The 18,980-nt window shown below is 38.4% G+C and overlaps 1 protein-coding gene across 5 annotated transcripts in view; it reads left to right on the forward strand.

Moving 5' to 3' along the window:
* The window catches only part of LOC122842381 (girdin-like), a 61,909-nt gene that overhangs the window by 13,914 nt on the left and 29,015 nt on the right, over window positions 1-18,980 (forward strand). For all 5 annotated transcript variants that reach the window (XM_044136181.1, XM_044136183.1, XM_044136185.1 and 2 more), the window contains exon 4: window positions 11,748-11,817. In XM_044136181.1, coding sequence (XP_043992116.1) covers window positions 11,748-11,817 — 70 coding nt within the window. The remainder of the gene's footprint in view (window positions 1-11,747; window positions 11,818-18,980) is intronic.

Here is an 18,980-nt window from a genome sequence, read left to right on the forward strand (position 1 = left end):
ATTGTAGTGTAACTTTTTCAATTACTTTTAAAAAGTAATGTAACTAATTACTTTTGATTACTTTTTGATTACTTTGAGATTTTAATGAGTATTGACCCATGTTTAACATTTTATTTTTCTTAGTGCACTGCAGGTTAGTGCACAGCAAGGCAGTTCATTCGCTTTAGCCTTTTAGCTTAAATAAGCTATTACCTACTTTTCTGACTTATTAGCCATGTTTAGTATACTGAATGGAGTAAGTAAATTATAGAGAACATTCTAATGATACCCCACATGCTGCTGAAAGTATTTAGGCTTACATTAGCATTTTGGCTAATTACAGCTCATACACTCATTTTAACATACTCAATGGTGCACGTCCAGCTTACTTAACATACTTGTGACTTTCCACAAGCTAATGACAACTATTTAGCTAAGCTTAGCATTGATGCTAATTTTTAGCATCAGAACCCTGGGTCCAAACCAACGGGCACACTTTGGCAGGCCCCAGTTAAATTTCTTCAGGAATTTTCTAGTTTACTTTATGTTCATGAAAACCATAACACTAGCACATTGCATAAAATGTCTCATGGGAAAGAATATATTCCAACGTTTGTCATGCATCAACACCAAACAGTCAAATATTCGTAAAACATTTTCATATTTACAGATGTTAATGTAAAGCAGTGCATAAATGTTACAGAAGAGGGTACTATTGTTTTCTGTAATTGCTGGTATTACCACAATTCCGAGATGTTTGTCGTGCCGGGGACACCGTAGTGCAGGGGATTTTTGCTCGCGAGCTGCTGTATTCCTTACGGTGTGTTTACTGCCTGTAAGGTAAGCAGCAGCTCCGCTAGCCCGGTGTAAAATTGCGTTGGTATGCCGATCGTTTTTTCTGTTTGTTCAGTGTGCCAGTTGTCTGCAGATTGCATCTTGTTTTGTAAAGGGAAAATTGTTAAATCCTGACAGTCTGTTTACTGCCTGTAAAGTGGATGAAATAAAGGCGCGAAAGTCTCCCCTCCACGAAGAGCCCTGTGTCCGATTCCTCTCCTGCACCGAACACACCCCACTTTCACGAAAAAGCAAGAGCAGAGCAGGGGTGTCTTCCACCAGCTGCAGGTCTGAAGAGGGAGAGCCTGGGTTACATAAATGAAATGCTCCTTAAATTTTCAGTGTTGGAAGGCTGTCATTTTTGATGCGCTGCTTGAGCTGAAATGGAACCGTCCGCTCGCTTGCTGTTCCTCCAGGAGGCTCCAGGAGCACAGGATGGAACATCAGAGTGGCATTGCGGCTATGATAGAGACAAGGAGCCGTAGCGGGAAACGGCGATAAAGGGCGCAAAGCAATAAAAATATCATTACATATTTCGCAAAGGTTTTTGTTTATATATATTTTTTTAAATGTAACTAAATCTGTAATTCTTAATATTTTCTGAAGTAACTGTAACTGGATTACATATTTTCTCATTGTAACTGTAACGGATTACAGTTACTCTTTTTTGTAATTAAATTACGTAACGTCGTTACATGTAATCCGTTACTACCCAACACTGTATGTATTTAACATGAGTCATCATTTTTGCTGGAATAGCTTGGCATCTCGGTGGATTGTGACCCAACAGGCAGTTGCATCAGTGTGGTAAATTAAGGCAGTCTAGTCTAGTCCTGGAGGGCCGGTGTCCTGCAACTTTTCAGACACCGGTCCAGCAGAACTTAAGCAAATGAATATATTACCACTCAATTTTAAAAATTTCTGCCTCAAATCTGTTTTTAGTTCAGCACAAGTTGTCAAAAGTAATCACTGGTTAGTTTTCGTTTTTTTGTTCGCTGATTGCGAACATCCTGCTAATTACTCCTGCATCGTCTTACTGAAACAGTCACTCTATTGTTTCGCTGATGATGTTAAAAGCTCCACTAGGCTGCTTCAAATTGCCAGCAGAATTAACCGTTATAAGTACTTGGGTTAAGTTGTGACCTTCAAAGTCTGTGGAGGATGAGATGAGGAGAGGTTAAAGGCATTAATAAGGGTCAACGTTGTGACTCTGTAAGCTACAAGCAAAGTCCAGTGCAATGACAGTGTATGACAGTAGCATTTGATGGAATAATGGCTAAGGTTTTTTGTGGACAGCTGTTGAATTGTTACATTTGTGTTTTTAATTTTAAGTCACTTTACCCTATTATGAAGTTTCAGTATATTCTGAAAAGACTTGGGGATTTTTCTCTTCTTATAGTAAATTGGCTGTATGTTTGTTAAAATTAAACTGTTCTAGAGCTATAAATAAGTTTTTGAGTTCAGTAGCTGTTTAAGAATTTTGTCATTTATTGTTTGGGAGGGATGCGGGGGGGGCGAACAATTAGCATGCTAATTTTGCCCAATTAAATAATTAATTTTGGTTCCCGTGTTTGATAAATGGCGGTAGAGAAATGTCTTGACATGTTATTGCTGAATTGGTGCTGTTTTCTGAACCATTCAGCTGTCAGGTTTGCATGGTTTTAGATTTAGGGGGACATTATGAACCAACAATGAAACTCTTGTTCATGTTTGACGTTTGATTAATCCTGCCTATTTGTGTCTGCATCGGCCTGTTGACCTCCGGGTCACACTATTGTTCTGCCACTTGTGTCTGTAGGCCCCTGCCTCACAGAGACCACCTATGGGGTTTAAATCCCCCACTATGTGTTCATCCCCCCCATGATGGCATTCCAAAGACTTTATTGCTCCCTAAAAGTTTCTTGATTGAATGTAATTCATGTTTTATGCCAAATTAAAGTGGAGGTTGAAGGCAAAAATTTGGTTGAAACTTTTTTTTTTTTTTGCTATTCTTCTTCTTCTCCTCTATTTATTGTCAAATTCGGTAAATTAGAATATGAGTTCTCGATTATAGATTTTATTGGTTTGATGTAATATAAACTTAAATGTAATGTGTTCATTAGCTGCAAGTGGAAAATTGTCATCATCAACAGAAACGAGTTTAAAACATCAATCTGTGTAATTTCTGTAAGCCGTTTCACTTATTGATTTGAGTTACTGACCTTCCCAATAATATTCCAATTGATTATATGCATCCATGTCCTGCTTACTATTTTTGAAATGACAATAAATCCAGCAGCGAAACAAACTCCGGGTGGAGAGCACACAAAGTGGATCCAATCAACATTTTATTATTTCAGTACCTAGAGTTGAGCAAAAAAAACAATCTTATTTTGCCATTCTGCCTCTTGCGTACTAAAAAAGTAGGGCTGCTTCATTATCAATGTTTGCAGTATTAATATCAGCTGGAAAGACTGTATATTCCAACTGTGCTGAGCTGCTAATTGCCTGTTGTAGATGTCGACACTTAAAATTAATATATATTATTAAATATATTGGTTTGAATATTGAAAAAAAATTCTAGATCCGGTATCGGTGGCTATGTGCCTGAGCTATAAGTGCAGATCTATTCAGTCTAATTCTATTCTTTGTACATAGACTTGAGCGACATCGTGCTCTATTATTTATTTTCCATTAATTGCATTTTCAGAACTATTTAAAAGGTTTGACGTTTTTTTATTTTTTTATTTATTTTTTTTATGTTTGACCAAGGTAGTCAACATATTGCCAGCATGTATTTGACATTGGCTCTTGTACTCCTAACTTCACAGATTTAACAAATTAAAGTTGGGTTGTTTTTACACCTATGACCAAGCTGGTGAAGCTGTCGAAGTATTTAAGTGTACTGGTGCAGAGTTATCAAATTTGTAATTTACCACATTTATGTCAGTGTTTTTTTTTTTTTTTATTGAGATGTTTTTACATATTTCTTTTCTGTGTCAGGTCGGTATCAACTGATGCTAAACATCGAAAGTGAAATTTCTGTGCATCCTTAATTTATATACCCCAAAATATTTTCAAACTGCATAATTTTTGTCTAAGTAAGATTATGTTTGTAAATGAAGGAGCCAGTGGAGAAGCGGTTTGAAAGCCATACATTTTTGAAATCTCAGGTCATAGGCCCATTTCAATTTACATTTGTTATTGTTTATGTTCTCTGTCAAATACGGACTGAAACCCCAAAGATCCAGGCAGAGTTATGACGCTCTCCAGTTGTGCGTGGTGGTACAACAACACATGCTGTCCAGACGGTGACACATTGTTCTTGTTTTCATCTCTGTCGTCTTAAACTTGAATTTTGTTGCGACTTCCTCTTCGATTAAACTCATTCTCCTCTTTTCATAGGGATATCTGCAAAGCCAGACTCATTCTGTGCTTGTTCTAACATATTTAGTTGTTCAAAACTCGACTCGGCACTAGACGAAGGAGCCAATCAATTGCACAGTCCCTGTTTAGTAATTAATTCTAATTAAAATGGGGGAGATAATAGAAAGTAATTCACTTTTAAGATTTAGGTAAGGTTTGTAAATGCCACCAAAAAAAATAGCACTGATGTCAAAAGCTGTTTCATTAAATCTGAGCCTTTGCTAGCTCCCTAAAGGATCTTCAGGTGTCAGGAGGAAATCTAATTCATTAGGTTTGTTGGACTTTTGTAGGTAGACAGTTGAGGACCTTTCCTGGGTCTGTTCTTTGTCCTTCACCTCCCCCCCCACTCTTTCCTCTTCCTCTCTTCTCTGTACTGTGTGTAATTTTAGCAGCTTGTATCGAGAGTGTATGAGAGGATGAGTGAAGGTTGACAAGAAATTCAATAATGACGGCTTACATTTCATAAAATGAGCTCTCTTGGTCTGAGCTGAGTGTGTTTCCACATCATGTGTCATTTTGGTGTAAATGGGTTTTTTTCTCTCTCTCCCAGTTAAGATATATTGTGTAGGAGGTCGTCTACGTCTAGACAGGCTCTACTCTTTGATTTCAGAATCTGGTAAACACATCAAGACTTCTTTTTTTTTTTTTTCTTCCTTTTTCTTTTTTTAACAGAAGTTAAAATGCTTAAGTCCCACTTTCTGTAAGATGGGACACATTTTCATCAATTTCAGCACTATTTTGGTGCAGTGTATTAACTTTTACGGTTGCTTGGTCATTTTTCCTTTCATTTTTGCACGGCTCAGTCCGCTGAAGGGTTCGTAACCTCAGTGGTTTGTCCAAATATATGCTGGGCCTCTTTTTAATTTAGTGGCGTTGGTTTGGCATTCTCAGGCAGAATGTAGCACAGAGCCTAAGCCAGATGAACTCAAATCTTTGAGCATTAACTTCTTCTTTTTTCTCTATGGGGTTTTTAAAGTTGCGTTCAAAGACATTCTGGTCTCACTCGCTGTCAGAATGATCTATTCAGACTGACGCATGCCATCTTGACTTGCTGTACAGTTTGTGATCTGTGAAATGTTAAAGCATGCATACGTTTTTCTCTTGGACGGTAACATTTGTCTGTGGTCCCATCTTTAAAGCTGTAGATGTTATGTTTGGATCAAAAGCATGTCTGTCCTCTTTCCCATCTCTTCAGTTTGAGGTGTGGCATAACTGCTGGGAGCTGTGTTTCGACTATTAAAAGGGTAACAGAGAACCCTATTCATGCAAACTACGTCTGGCCCTGAATCTCTGCAAGGATGAGTCTGAATATCGCTTGTTGGCTTATGAAAACTGCTTGATGTTTCGTACTGGTTTACAATGTTGGCGATATTGCAACATAGCTGATAAACCGCGTGTAAACTTCAGTTTTAGGCCCTTCATTTGTTTCAAATGCTTATAGACCTCTATTAAATTGCTAACATTATCCTAGTTTAACCTTTTATTCACACTGCATTTTATTGCTTTATTTCACACGCCGCAGTGTGCCACTGTGGCGTGTCAGTTCCTGTCGGTTCCTCTTTTGATTCCATGTTTTGTTGCTCTTTCCAGCATCGGTGGTTAAACAAACCAGTTTATTAGGGCACAAGCTGACAGCTGCAGGCTAACTGCATGTCGTCATGCAAAGTCACATGCTAGTCTGAGTTTTTTTTTCTTCTTTTTTGTCAGCTAACTGGCTAGGGTTTTTCATATACTATATAGCTATACAGTAGCTATGTGAATCTATCCTGAAGGTTTATTTGTATATGTAGGAATAATAAGCAGATCATTGCTTCAGTGACCATCTATTAGCTTTGGTCCTGAATTTCAGCAAAGCAGCACAGATCACAATTTGATATAAAAGCACATTCATTTAATTAACTTTTAAGGCTCATAGTGTAGCAAATCATTTCAGTTGTCAGACCTGCTGAAGTGACCGTTTACTTACTTGCTTAACATTAAAACAGTTAGTAAGTCTGCATGAGCTTAATCGCTACAGCTTGGCTTATATGATGAGAAGCAGCGTACATTCTTGGAAATATATTTTATATGATTTAAGCTGAATATTTTATGACATTGATTGATTTTTCAGTCTGATTTAGTGAGAAGTGGATGACAAGTGGTCTCCTCTAACTTCTTTTACTTTAGCAGTAGATGGGACTTGTCAGAACCTCTAAATTATCTACAAGCTCGACTTGGCTAAGGAGGAAGTTCTTTGTAGACTTGGCATTACAGCTTGTCTTTTATGTTTTATTTCTTGTCGGAACACTTCATTGATTGAATCGAGATCCTGTTCAAGGTATTTCTGAATCTTTTATTAAATTCAACCTCCCATACGAAATGAATCCTGATTGACATTCCTAATAACATGCATTTCTAAATCAGGTGTTTTTTGTTTTTTTGTTTTTAAAGATATGCCTTGGAGAAGTACATTCAGTGATTCCTGGACTTGTCTGTGGAATAACGGAGTATTTGTCCGACTGCATGTTCAGTTTGTTTAACTTCAGCACAAATAACGGCCCACGTACATCATCACGTAATCCCAGCCTTCTCTTGGAACTGAATATGTCTGCATGCAGTTATCGTGTGTTTACTTTGAAGAGGAATTAGTGGCAGTAATGATGTGGCGCTGGTTCCCATATACTAAAATGGAACCATTTCTAAGTAATAAGGGGAAACGTCGAGCTGGGTTCTTGTTTTGCTGAACAAATAATGAATGCCCGGAATATAAACAAAATCTCTGCATGTTGACTTCATTGATGATTTATATCCAGCCAAATGAATATGTTTGCATTCAGTCGACTGCCTTCTCGGAAGTGAGTGTGTAACTAAAACATACAGAAATGAAATCATGATGCAGCGTGGGCAACAAAGCAAGACTAAAGATTAGCTGCCAGCTCTTTTGAACATGGTTAGAATTGACCAATTATCTCTTTTTGTCTCTTTGGTTGTCAATTTGAGAACATCTGTGTGAAATGTAACCATCTGTTTGGCGTAGTTTAAAGTTACAGTCACCGTTTGTGTTTGGATTCATTCATGCCAATCAGGGTGCTAGCCAAATGCAGAACTATGTGACGTGAGACTGAGCATTAAAGGCAAATAGTTTTTGTTTTGTTGTTGTTGTGGGCTTCATAGGTTTATTAAAATGTGTCATGCAGATTATAAAACATCTACCTAGAGAATACTAGCAGCTTTGACTTAAATGGATTGTGATTGTGTGAACTTTTCCAGCCAGTGTGAAGCAGAGCCCTTGTGTGATGGGTTGAATTTGGAGAGGTCAGGCTTCCCCAGCCCACCTGCCATAACCACTCCACTCATTGTGCCTCAGGGCTGTGTTGTAAAACGCATTTTCTAGCTAATAGATAACATAAAAATGCAAAAGAAACTAGATACTAATGACCAGCTTCCTCCACCTCCTCGTGTAAAAGGTCATGTGCCCATCTGCCTGTTGGTTTCTCCCAGGCTGCCCTTCTTTTTACTTTTTTGTAATAATATGAATCGGCTTTAAATTTGAAAGTGAGAAACCTTTATCATATCGAACAATCTTATGAGAAATTTTAATTTGCCATTAAAACGTTTGTTTTTAGTTTTTACGTCTTTGTCACTTGATGCTATGAAATGGTGATGAGGGTAGTGCAATTATTTACTTAAATTAATTTAGTTGGTTTTCGGCAGCTGGTGTGTTCGTATTTGTTTACCAGCTCACCCACCTCTTCTTGGAAGCGCTAGTTGGATTTCCTGTATAAGTCATAAAGGCTTGCTTCCTAAACCCTTTTTATAGTCCTGTTGATCTGGGGGAAAAACCTTTCTTTGCATTGATTCACTTCACGGGGATGCAGTGAAATCTTGCGTTCGATGACTTATCTGCGTTTGAATACACATCAAGGTTGTGTCTTCCCTTTGCTGGTGGGGAAATAACCTTTGATCTTGTAATCACTGCAGTCTTTTTGCAATCTGCAGTGGTCATGACAGCTTGCTGGTGTGTGTGTGTGTGTGTGTGTGTGTGTGTGCGCGCTCATGTGTTTGCTTGTGTGTACATTTACTGTATCATGTGCAAGAGGCTCTCGAGCATGGGGAGAATAAACCCATCTCCTCGTTTCTATGGTAACTCTCAATGTCTGCAGAATGGGTGTGATTCAAGCTTTCAGGGTTCAGGCACACACACACACACACACACACACACACACTGGCACTCATGGAGTAGTTGTACAATTAGTCCCCTGTTAAAGCGTTGTTGCTAGTGGAAGTTGTGCCTGGGTGGAGGGATGGAAAGGTGGTGGAGTTTGTTATGGAGGCCTAACCGGGCCAATAGAAACACAGCCACTTTGTAACCTTTCCACCCGTCTGCATTTAAAATAATAATTGTGTACACACTGCCATGTCTACTGAATTTAACATTAAGCACAGCATGGCCCTTATGCTGTTTGAATCTTTGTGTAAATGACTAGATGTTCAAAATGCCTCGGTTGTTTTTGTGGTAAAAGAAAAAAAATGCCCTATCAGAATGATAATCAGTGAGGTTTTCGTCGTAATACAAAATATACCTACAGAGATGGACTGATCAAGAAGCTGCATTCGTATCATCCATAGCTATTTTTCCTCACTTTCTGTAGATGAACAGAATTTCCTGAGACGATAAATTTCCCCAAGGTAGCTTGTTCCCATGCACACAAGGAGTTGTGAATCAGCCCTTTAACCAGGACTTCATTTAATCAGTCTGTGCAAATATCTCTATGGGATGGAAGAGGATCCAGTGTTGAAAAGCTTTGAATGATGCAGGAATCAATAATACAGCAACGTTGTGTCAGGGTACGGGGGATGGGGTTCGACGGACGGATAGATGTGGAAAGAGATGGTAACGGCGGTCCTGCAGTACTAGAGTGACACGTGATGGGTTTAGCACCTCCCAATTTTTCCATATTTCATCTTTATCTACATTTTCACATGCTTCTCTCCAACACAAAGCACTGGCTGTTCCACCCCACCCCCCCACCCCCCTGGTGTGGCATTGACAGGATTAACTAGATAGAACATTGGAGAGACTGAAATATTGACCGAGCCTAAGACGTCTCTGCAGTGACGGCCTCAGTAGAGCAGTACGCTTTCTATTTAAAAGCCTTAGTGTTTCCTCACATGCCTGCCTCACAGTATTCCACATATTGCTACACCGTGCTGAGTGTGGTGGTTATTCCCATTTCTGTCATGTTTTATGTATGAAATATGAGCTATTGCTAGATAAACCGAGATCTATATTAGGCGTGTCTGCTTTGGCTTTTTTATTGCGACTAATCTTTGCAGCCTATTATCACCATCATCCAAGTCCAGACCCTTTGGTTTGTATCACTTTTAAGATGTAATGCCAAAGAGGAGTTGACTTTCGCTTGATCGTATTGTTTTCTTTCCATTCCTATATCCGTAAAAAGTCAGGGCCCAGTAGTGTTAAAATTAACTTCTCCGTAAAAGGCTGAATTATAATTCTTTGCATATTTGACGCTTTAGGTGTGCAGCAAAAATGGCAGAACTTCGAAGTGTTGGCGCTGAATATTTTTCAGATTCTAAGTAGACATCAAGTCAGTGTTCCACCTCTACTGAGGCTTACAATATCATATTTAGAAAAAATCTAAAGATGAAAGTAAAAGTACCTGAGCTCTTTTTCAGCTCACCAATCTAATCAGCCTGCAGATCACTCAAACAGGTGCAGCTGATTCAGAAGCGAAATAAGAGCAGTAGAATTGGATGTAGGCATGGGCAGTGGGGTCTTGACCATGCCACATAGGATATTACACAATTACCTCAAATATTTACAATAAAAATGTGTCATAGGAGTTATTCATAGCAGAAAAGCATAAATTATTTCAAATTTAGCTGAACTGAATTGCTATTGGAAAGTAAGGTTTATGGTTTTGGCTTATTGACTGTATATTAACACGTTGAAATTGTAAGCGTAGATTCTGCAAAGTGTGCAGCATGTCAATAGGGTGTCTTAAATAAAGAGGAAGTAAAGGGTTTAAGATAAGTGTTGAATCACGGTTTGCTAAGATGCTAGGCGTCTGCTCTTTGTTTCAGGATTATCTGGCAGGTGTGTTCATAAAGGATTTCTGACTTGGTGACAGATGTACATTTACTGTGGCATGTTGTGACCAGCTGCAGTCTTATGCATTTGGTTGGTGACAGAAAGCACAGCTGTCTTCATATCATACTTGGCAAATACACACTTCTGGAGAAGGAGGCAGGTGTGTGTGTGTTGTTGCGACAGCTGTTTGGAGATTGTGTGTAACTTCTCATGACAGATTTTTATTTTGGTGTTGGGTACAATGTTACACAGTTAGGAATGGGTGACGTTTGCGTCCAACTTTTTCACTTTTGATTCAAATCTTCGTTGATTTGTGTGTGTGTGTCCAGCTGCTGTCATGACTTCATGGTCAGTTGGCTGTCAGACACCAAATGTCTCTGTGTGAGACATAAACTGTGGCTGCCTGTTTTGTGGTGATTATCCTGTCAGAAGCTTGTGGAGTCAATCTGTCTTAGTTTTCACACCTGATGGTGGTTTTTGACTAGAGCTTTCAAATTTGAGTCATTATTGCCAAGATCATTGTTTTAATCGGAGCTACATCTTTTCATCGTCGCAGTATTTGGTTGATGATAAATGCTCAACATTAAGAGCTGCTGATGTGATTTCAATTGATGTCACATTTGCTTGTAAGTAAACAGTAAACAATGAAATGTTCAAGGTAGTTGACTGATTTTAACTTCAAAGAAGGCAGGTTTGAATACAGCGCTTGTTTGTTTTAGTTTGTTTAGTTGCTTTTATAATAAAAAAAATCTTTTTTTTTTAAGGTTTTGTTGCCTTTATTTGAAAGTAGTTTGACAGAAAACAGGGTAATGAGAGAGGTGGAAGACATGCGGCAAATGTTGCCAGGAAACGAACTTGCGACCACCGCCACGAGGATTATGGCCTCAATAGGTGGGTCGTGCTTTGCCCCAAAATCTTTTTATATTGAGTTCATGTTAGAAAACTTTATGTCTGACCATTGGCAATGCAGAATGCTGGTTTATATATACGTAAATATAGTTTACATGGACATGTAAATAAAGGTTTCACAATATCTTCTTATCAATGAGCTTTCTAGCAGAATATTAGAGGAATGTTTTGAATGCATATTTTTCAGCCGGATTTCCAATTTTCACAAACACACTTTTCGTCACTACGTAGATGATGGTGTGCAAAAAATGTTCAGATTGTGTTAGGAGCATCACAATCATAATCCATGTTCCCTAGATCTTTCAGATCTCCCCCTAAGTAACAATTTACTTATCTGGTTTATGTCTTCATTTGGATGACCTTTTAGCAGCAGCAGATAATGAACAAAATCTATAAAGATCTAAAAAAACAAAAACAAATCAGCATTACATATATTTTTATTAAAATTTCTGTAAAGTTTAACTTTTAAATTTATAACGTTTAAAAAATTTTGCTTGATCTAAATTTTGTTTAACTTTTTTTGCCACAGGAGAGTCTCCAGCAGTTGGTGATGATGCCTTTGCCAAACGTCCTGGTTCTGGGCCGGAACCCACTTTCTGGTGAGTAAAGTTTTTACTGACAGTACAATGACAGGATTTCACAGGTAAGCTGTCTGAATAATGCCACACAGGTTTTATTTGAGTACTCCAAGCCAGATCTCTGGTTGAGCAGTGCAGATAGTGAGTGTAGCAGCAGTGCAAAATGAAGACATGACACTTTTGCATAGACTTTGTCTATTCCTTAAAACAAAGCCACAGACTTGCTTTCAATAATCTGGTACTTTGATGGTTTCTTCTTTGACGGAGGATTTAATTTTACAGTTGCTACCATCTCTGTCTCCATATGTTTCTTAATGAGTGGACAATTCAGAAGTTATAACAATAAGACTTTATATGGTAAATAATAGGACTAAAAAGAAAATGGGGAAAATTTTTTATTAATTTTTTTTGAGGTGATTGAAAACAGTTTAATTGCTTGGCTTCAGGTTACCTTTGCCGGTTACTATGTACTTACTGCAGGGGTGCCATATCAAGCCAAATCTGTGGAGCTCTTTGACCTGAACTGCTAAATTCGTCCAATCAGCTTGTAGTACGCCTTTGACCCTCTAACTTAGTCACGCTATGTGATCTGTCTGAATGGCGTTAGGCAGCAGTGACGCAGTATCAAGTGCTCCGTGTCATGAAAACGTGTTAAAGCAGTTTGACCTACTCAGCCTTTCTGCTACCTGATATCTCAATATGAAACCTTTGAGGAAAACTGAAGTAAAAGCAGGTGGCTGTTGAAACTGATCATAAACCGAGTGTTAAAAGGTTTGTTGGATAAAAGGAGAACGCTGTGGTTAAAATGTGTTTACCATCCAGTACAATCGTCAACAGAACAGTTCATTGACTTTGTGTTCATCAGTTCATCATCAGCCCTTCAAAACAGTGAGCTGGTCCATGCTCAATTCAGACTTTGATGAAAGATGTTTATGCCTCTTTAAGCAAATAAATTGGCTTCTTAACCCTTGTCCTCCCTCGGCTTCCTTCGTCACACTTTCATCACGTCAGTCATTGGCATTTTGGGGTTTTCAACAGTCTTTATTTGCCTCCTCAGTTTTCACTCACTCCCACCAGTGACAAAAGTAAATAATTCAACAATGGAAGCTGTAGGTAATGCACTCACACTAATCATCTGCATCATATTTAATTTTATTTTTTTTACTTATTTTACAGCTGTTACATTTCTGGATACAATTTCAAATAAATGTCCAGGCAGTGTATCAAATGGACTTTAAGACATTTTGAAAATTACATGACTAATCAAATTCTGTCTCTTCTTCCTGCTTTTTGAACAATTTTATTGCTTCAGTGTTGAGTCAGTAGTAGGAGCTGACAAATGTCTCTTGTCTAAAAATCAGTGAGGCGACGTACCTCATTGTTCATCCATGTGAGCCTACCGGTTATTTTTGCCAAGCCACTGAAGGCTATCTACTCTGCCGCATCCCGCAATCCTTGGTGACGGAAGGGCGTTTGGCTCACGCTAACATTGTATACCTAGTTGTGATGTCGAACCATGTTCACACCATAAACAAACCATTATAGAGCCTCAGGAACTGGTATCGTTCAGGAGAGTCCCAATTGTCTCTTCTCTAATTTGTACACTTTTTCTAAAAAAAAAGAACAAAACGTTAGTTCAGAAGATGATGATATATTTTAAAGCTTTTCTACAGCCACTGAGTAGTCAAAGCCAGGCCAGTGCTCTGCGTGAAGCCTCTAGTGCGGTAGATGGGGGCAGACAGGAAGTATTAGATTCCTCAAAGACTTGGCTCTCCTTTACCTTTATCTCGTCAGATAATCGGTCAGACCAGGAGCAAACGAGGAGCGAGGGTTTGGTGGCTGCCAGCTGAAAGTCATTGGCCATGTGGCTTTTATTATGCTCCAGTTTGAGGGGGCTGGGGGACAGTGCTGAATGTGTGTGAGCACATGCATGTGTGCGTTTGGTTGGCGATTGGGGGAAGGGTGTCCTTACCACAGTGAACAGTGGAAATGCACTGTATTACACCCTCCCACCCCCCAAGGCTCTGAGTCTAGAGCTAGCCTCGGCTGCCTTGCATAAACACGCACTGTGAGACACACACACTCCTTTGCTTGCAAGTACTGTTTAGTCAGTGTGAATACAGAACCTGCACATGTGAGATTACTCTCTTTGTTACTGCATATCCTGAAACTTAATTGTTTAAATTTCTTTTAAAATTTTTCCTTTTAAAAATCTGACATCTTGAATTCTTTTAATAAGCATTTAAAGGGTTGTTATTGTTGTGTATGCCTGGGCTGTAGCTGGCCTCAAGTCTTGGAGAGTCTTTCTCTTGTTTTCTTCCAAAAGACCCATTAGAAATCAACAATTCTAGGTTTGCAGAAATTCTTTGAAAGAAAAAAAAGCTGTTAAGGTGATAGCTGAATATTTTGAGGTCTTAATCATTCTCATGCGTCTCTTTAACACAGAATAGACGAGACAGAAGTCTCTCCATTAAACGAAATTTGAGGACTTTTGCATTGCTGTCTATGGCAACCATTGACTTTGTTCATTGAATCTCATCTTCCATTGCACAAATAACCTAAAATAATCCAAAACTAAGATCGATCACTGTTTTGTTTTTTTTCTTTTCTCTCTCTCTCTCTCTCTCTGGGATGAAATGGATATTAGCCTGGAAATAATTGTCATCACTGGTGAAGAGGTCGGCGTATTCCCAATGACTATCTGTCATGGCTGAAGAAACAGTGCTGTAGCAATAAACTGCACATGCCCACAAACACCTTTTTTTTTTTTTCTTTTCATCTTCCCTCCTTACATCCTCACAAACTGATTAACAATGGCATTGTAGAGTGAAGGGTTAGTCACTGTCCTTTTGACCTCTGTTTTCCTGCCAAGAGGATCAAAACGGGGCGGAAGGAGAGGAGGTGAAAACGAAGGTGGCGACACTGAAGGAACAGCTCATGTGTAACGATGTTATGGGAAGGAAGGACGGGTGGGTGGATGTGTGCTGCAGAGAATACATGGATGAAATGAATGTATGAGCGGAAGAGGGATGCAGACCAGATGAGGTGTGAAGTGAGACAACGGAGCCTCCTTTAAGCCTTCAGCTTGTGCTGCTGGAGGGAGATTTCTTCTATTTTCAGCCTTGCCTCTCTGCCTCCCTGCTGCTGCTCTGTCTCTCACTTTATTTATCTTTGCATTTTTTTTTTTTTTTAAGCTTGTGATGCTTTTCCTCCTCCTGTCTCCGTTTGCTTTTATCTCGCCTTTTGCCTGCTTCTCTCTCTTGTTCCTCCTTTCAAACTCTATAAATTATTAATCCAGCGGGGTTCCTTATCTCTCCTGAGTAGCTCCAGTAGATTTGCTGGTCTAAATCCCTTCACGGACTACAATAGTTTTTTTTTTTTTAATGGTTTCTAATGGAGGGTTTTTAAGCTCTATAGGTTTGGAAAGTTTTACTAGTCGCTGCTCTTCTAGACCCAAATCTGCACAAATTCTATTTCATATGGAACATATTATATTTCATGCCATGAATAAGGTACTGGTGTGTAATTGGCTTTACACATTTACTTAAAATATTTTGAAACCAACTAGTTTTACAAGCTATACACTTTCTTTATCATCAATATCTGTTAAATTATTTGGAAACTAACTAGTTTTACAAACTATACACTTTCTTTATCATCAATATCTGTTGAGTTCACGTTTGAGTTGTGCAACTACTCCAGATTCTGAGCTAATCCCAGATTCCTTTGATTTGGTCAAATAGAAAAGTGCCAACTTTTCACATGGTAACAATTATTTAGCTGCTTTTGAATAAGCATTACTTAAAGTTCTTTCTTCAGCTATGAGTTTTTTACAACACAAAACAAATGTAAATAATCAGGAAAACGTAAAAGGAAGACAACTATGAAGCATGTGGACAAAGATAAATACGGCAAAATCTTGTTTTCTTAATTGCATTTTGAACCGGATGGAAAAAAAAACGCTCCGTGTATACATTGAATTAATTATCAAATGACTAAATCTGTTTGGTTTTTTTAAATTACTATTCAACCAAACACAAGTTCAGTTTTTCTTTTCTTGTATTTGTTTGGTATATGGCAAAACTTTAACACAAACCTGCCTCACGTAGAATAGTGTGAATATACATGAACCGATCAGTATCTGTCATGTTTCCTATTGTCAACCAGCAGCCCTGTTCTTCCAATGTCGGCTCTGGTACTTCGTATCCATGTTGTGCAGATAAACTTGCTGGGAGCATGCCTGAAGGCACAAACGCTCCATCCTTTTACAAACGATAAGTGAAAAGATGAGAAATTACTCAGAAGAATCAAGTGCTCTGGCTAGCGGCTGTGTTGTCTGGTGAATTTTTGTCTCTTGATTCAATTTCATTGCAGTAAACAACCAAAGACAATAATTGTCAACCGATTTCTGTCAGATTTCTTGTATTATAAGACGGTTTAGAAGAAAGTTGTGCTCCTCTAGACGAAATGCATTTTGTTTACAACATGAGCAGGTGAAATAAAAATGACCCTAAACTTGCTGCAGAAAAGAAATTTATCTGTTAAAAATCAGCAAAAATATTTCTCATCTCAGAGTTTGTTGTTCATAAAGCATAAAATCTCAAACGTTTAATTACAAGGCACTAACTTAAAAAACTTCAACTCATGTTGAGGATATAACTGTTCACAAAGCTTCTTGCAGTAAAGTAAGCATTTGTCTACATGACAATTTTGCATTATTTTTTTTAGTCTACATTAGAAATTATTTTGTAGTTTTGACCAAGACTGTGAAAATAAAGCTCAAGTGAGAAATCTCCTTGCCTACACTTAATATGTCATATCCATATCCACATCCGCTGTCCCCACTAAACTATGTTGATGTCCTCATTTGACCCTTAAAATGTATAAATATTAATCACCTTTGAGCTCAGGGTCTCCCTTCATGAAGCTGTTGTGTCTGACCCAAGCTGCATTTCTTGATTGTCAGAATTAAGCAAATTACAGCTATTCTTTTACAGACATCCCCACTTCTTTATCTCTGTGGAAGTTAAAAAGCAGAATGAAATGCAGATGGAGACTAAATGCCATGAGATTGGATTACCAACTACTTCCTCATGTTGTGACTGTTTTATATTCAGAGACAGATTTCTTTGAATCATTTTTGTTTTATTTCAGTAGTATTTGGAATCGGTGTATATATATTGACCTTTTTTTTAAGTAAAAATGACATTTTATACTATTCCTCTTCAGTGCATGCAGCTATGTTGTCAATAAGGCCACTGCTTTGGGTTGAATTATTGATTCAGAGGTAATTGTTTAGTGTATTCTGTAAATTGGATGGATAGATCATGAAGAAACAGCTGAGAGTGTCAATATTATTCTGCTGTATTGCCTTTATTTTCCCCCAGTGGCTAGTAATCTTAATTTTAAGAACTACAAATACAATATAGACCTTATATTCCTCTTTCCTATTTTTGTCTGGCCCAGTGCTGATGAGTGGCCTAATAAACCCAGAAGCAAGCAGGCCACCCTGCACAGAGAACTTGCTGTCACTAAGCTGGATTTATTGTCATTAGAGCCAGAACAGCATTGGCACTCAGTGATCCATTCGTCACATCACGACTTGGCTTATCGCATAACATGCACACGCATGCACAGCAATTCAAACAGAGGAAGCATGTGGTGGTTTTTACAGCCGCGGACACATAAATTACTAATTACTTATTGTATACCACTAAATCACTCTCACGCACACAGGTTTGTGTTTCTACCTACCCATATTTGGACATTGTAGTAACTGCTTTCATGCATACCCCAACAATTACTTCAATCATTCATAGCTCTTAAAAAGCAGGGTCCGCCTCATTAGAACCAAGCTTTGGTCTGCAGATGGTTTGTGTACCAGGAAGTGTCTGAAATGGATGACATAACAGAGCACACAAGCACCGACTCAAATTATTATTCTATACCAGGGTGTCCGCATCCTTAAAGTTTTTAATCCATGTATCTAAAATTAAGACCTTGAATGTCTTAAATTAATTTCTTTAAAAGGTTAGTCTTTATTATGTTAATCACAGGCTTTAAATTTTGTTATTTAATCTAGTAGATTTTATGTCTCTTTTTTTCTCTGGATTTTTCTGTCAGACAAAAGTTTGAGTCAAACTCCGACATCTTTATCGCATTCTGTGACTCTGTGGTTGAGTCTGCTGGTAGCCAGCTGCTAGTACTCTTGCTAGCAAGCTCGCTAGCTGTCTGGCTAGGTTTTTTTTTGTGTCTATCATGACAAAGAGCAAATTCCTTGCAAGTTAGCTGGATGAAGTTCATAGATTTTTGTTGGATATGACAAATGGGTCATAAATTCCATCCATAGTGGTCTTAAAACCTCTTAAAATGCTTCATTTCAGTTGGAGAAGCCTGCAGAAACTAAACTAAACACTAAATTGGTACACACACAAACACACCCCACCTGCTTTGCTGTTGTGCAGCTCCAAATCCCCAGATGAGCTCAGGCCTGTTGAGTAGGCAGACAGCTGTTTGTAGGTTACAGTGGTTTCTGACAATATGTCCCGACATGTGGAGGAGAGCTGGGAGTTTATCCAGCCAGCCAGCTACTCTGTGGAAAACCTTGTGGCTCTGTATCTGGAGGGAAGGATTTATAGAGGGGGAAATTGTAACAAGCCTGGAATTTAGCTAATTGGAATTCGATGTGGGAAAGATGGGGAGCTTGATTCTGTCTTTATAGGCAGAGGTCCAACTAGGATCTTCTAAATCTAGATTTTAACTGAAGTATGTTGCATTTTTTTCACATGAGTGAGCATACATCTGTTTAGAAAAAATATAGGCCTTAAAATTGATCCGTAACTGGAACTAAGAAATTGTTGGGGTTTCTTGTGGGAAAACACTTGGTTTTTGCAGCATACATTTGGTATTTTTTTTCCATGTAGAGGAAATATGTATGCAAGTTTGTATTTGCTGCTAAATGTTAGCAATGCAAGCTGGGGTTTAACTTCATTTGATGCATTCAAAAAGATATTTTACAAAAAGAATTGCTGGCAAATAGTTTAAAATTGAAACCTTCACTGCATTCTGTTATGTGTGGCGGCCATATTGGATAAATCACCTGAGGATGCTCGTTGAGCTCTGAGTGGGAAAAAAAAAAAGGATTGTAGTCACTATTAGGTGATTTCTGAAGGTAAATGGTTGCA

This window comes from Gambusia affinis, linkage group LG13, assembly GCF_019740435.1.
Source record: "Gambusia affinis linkage group LG13, SWU_Gaff_1.0, whole genome shotgun sequence".
Classification (NCBI taxonomy): domain Eukaryota; kingdom Metazoa; phylum Chordata; class Actinopteri; order Cyprinodontiformes; family Poeciliidae; genus Gambusia; species Gambusia affinis.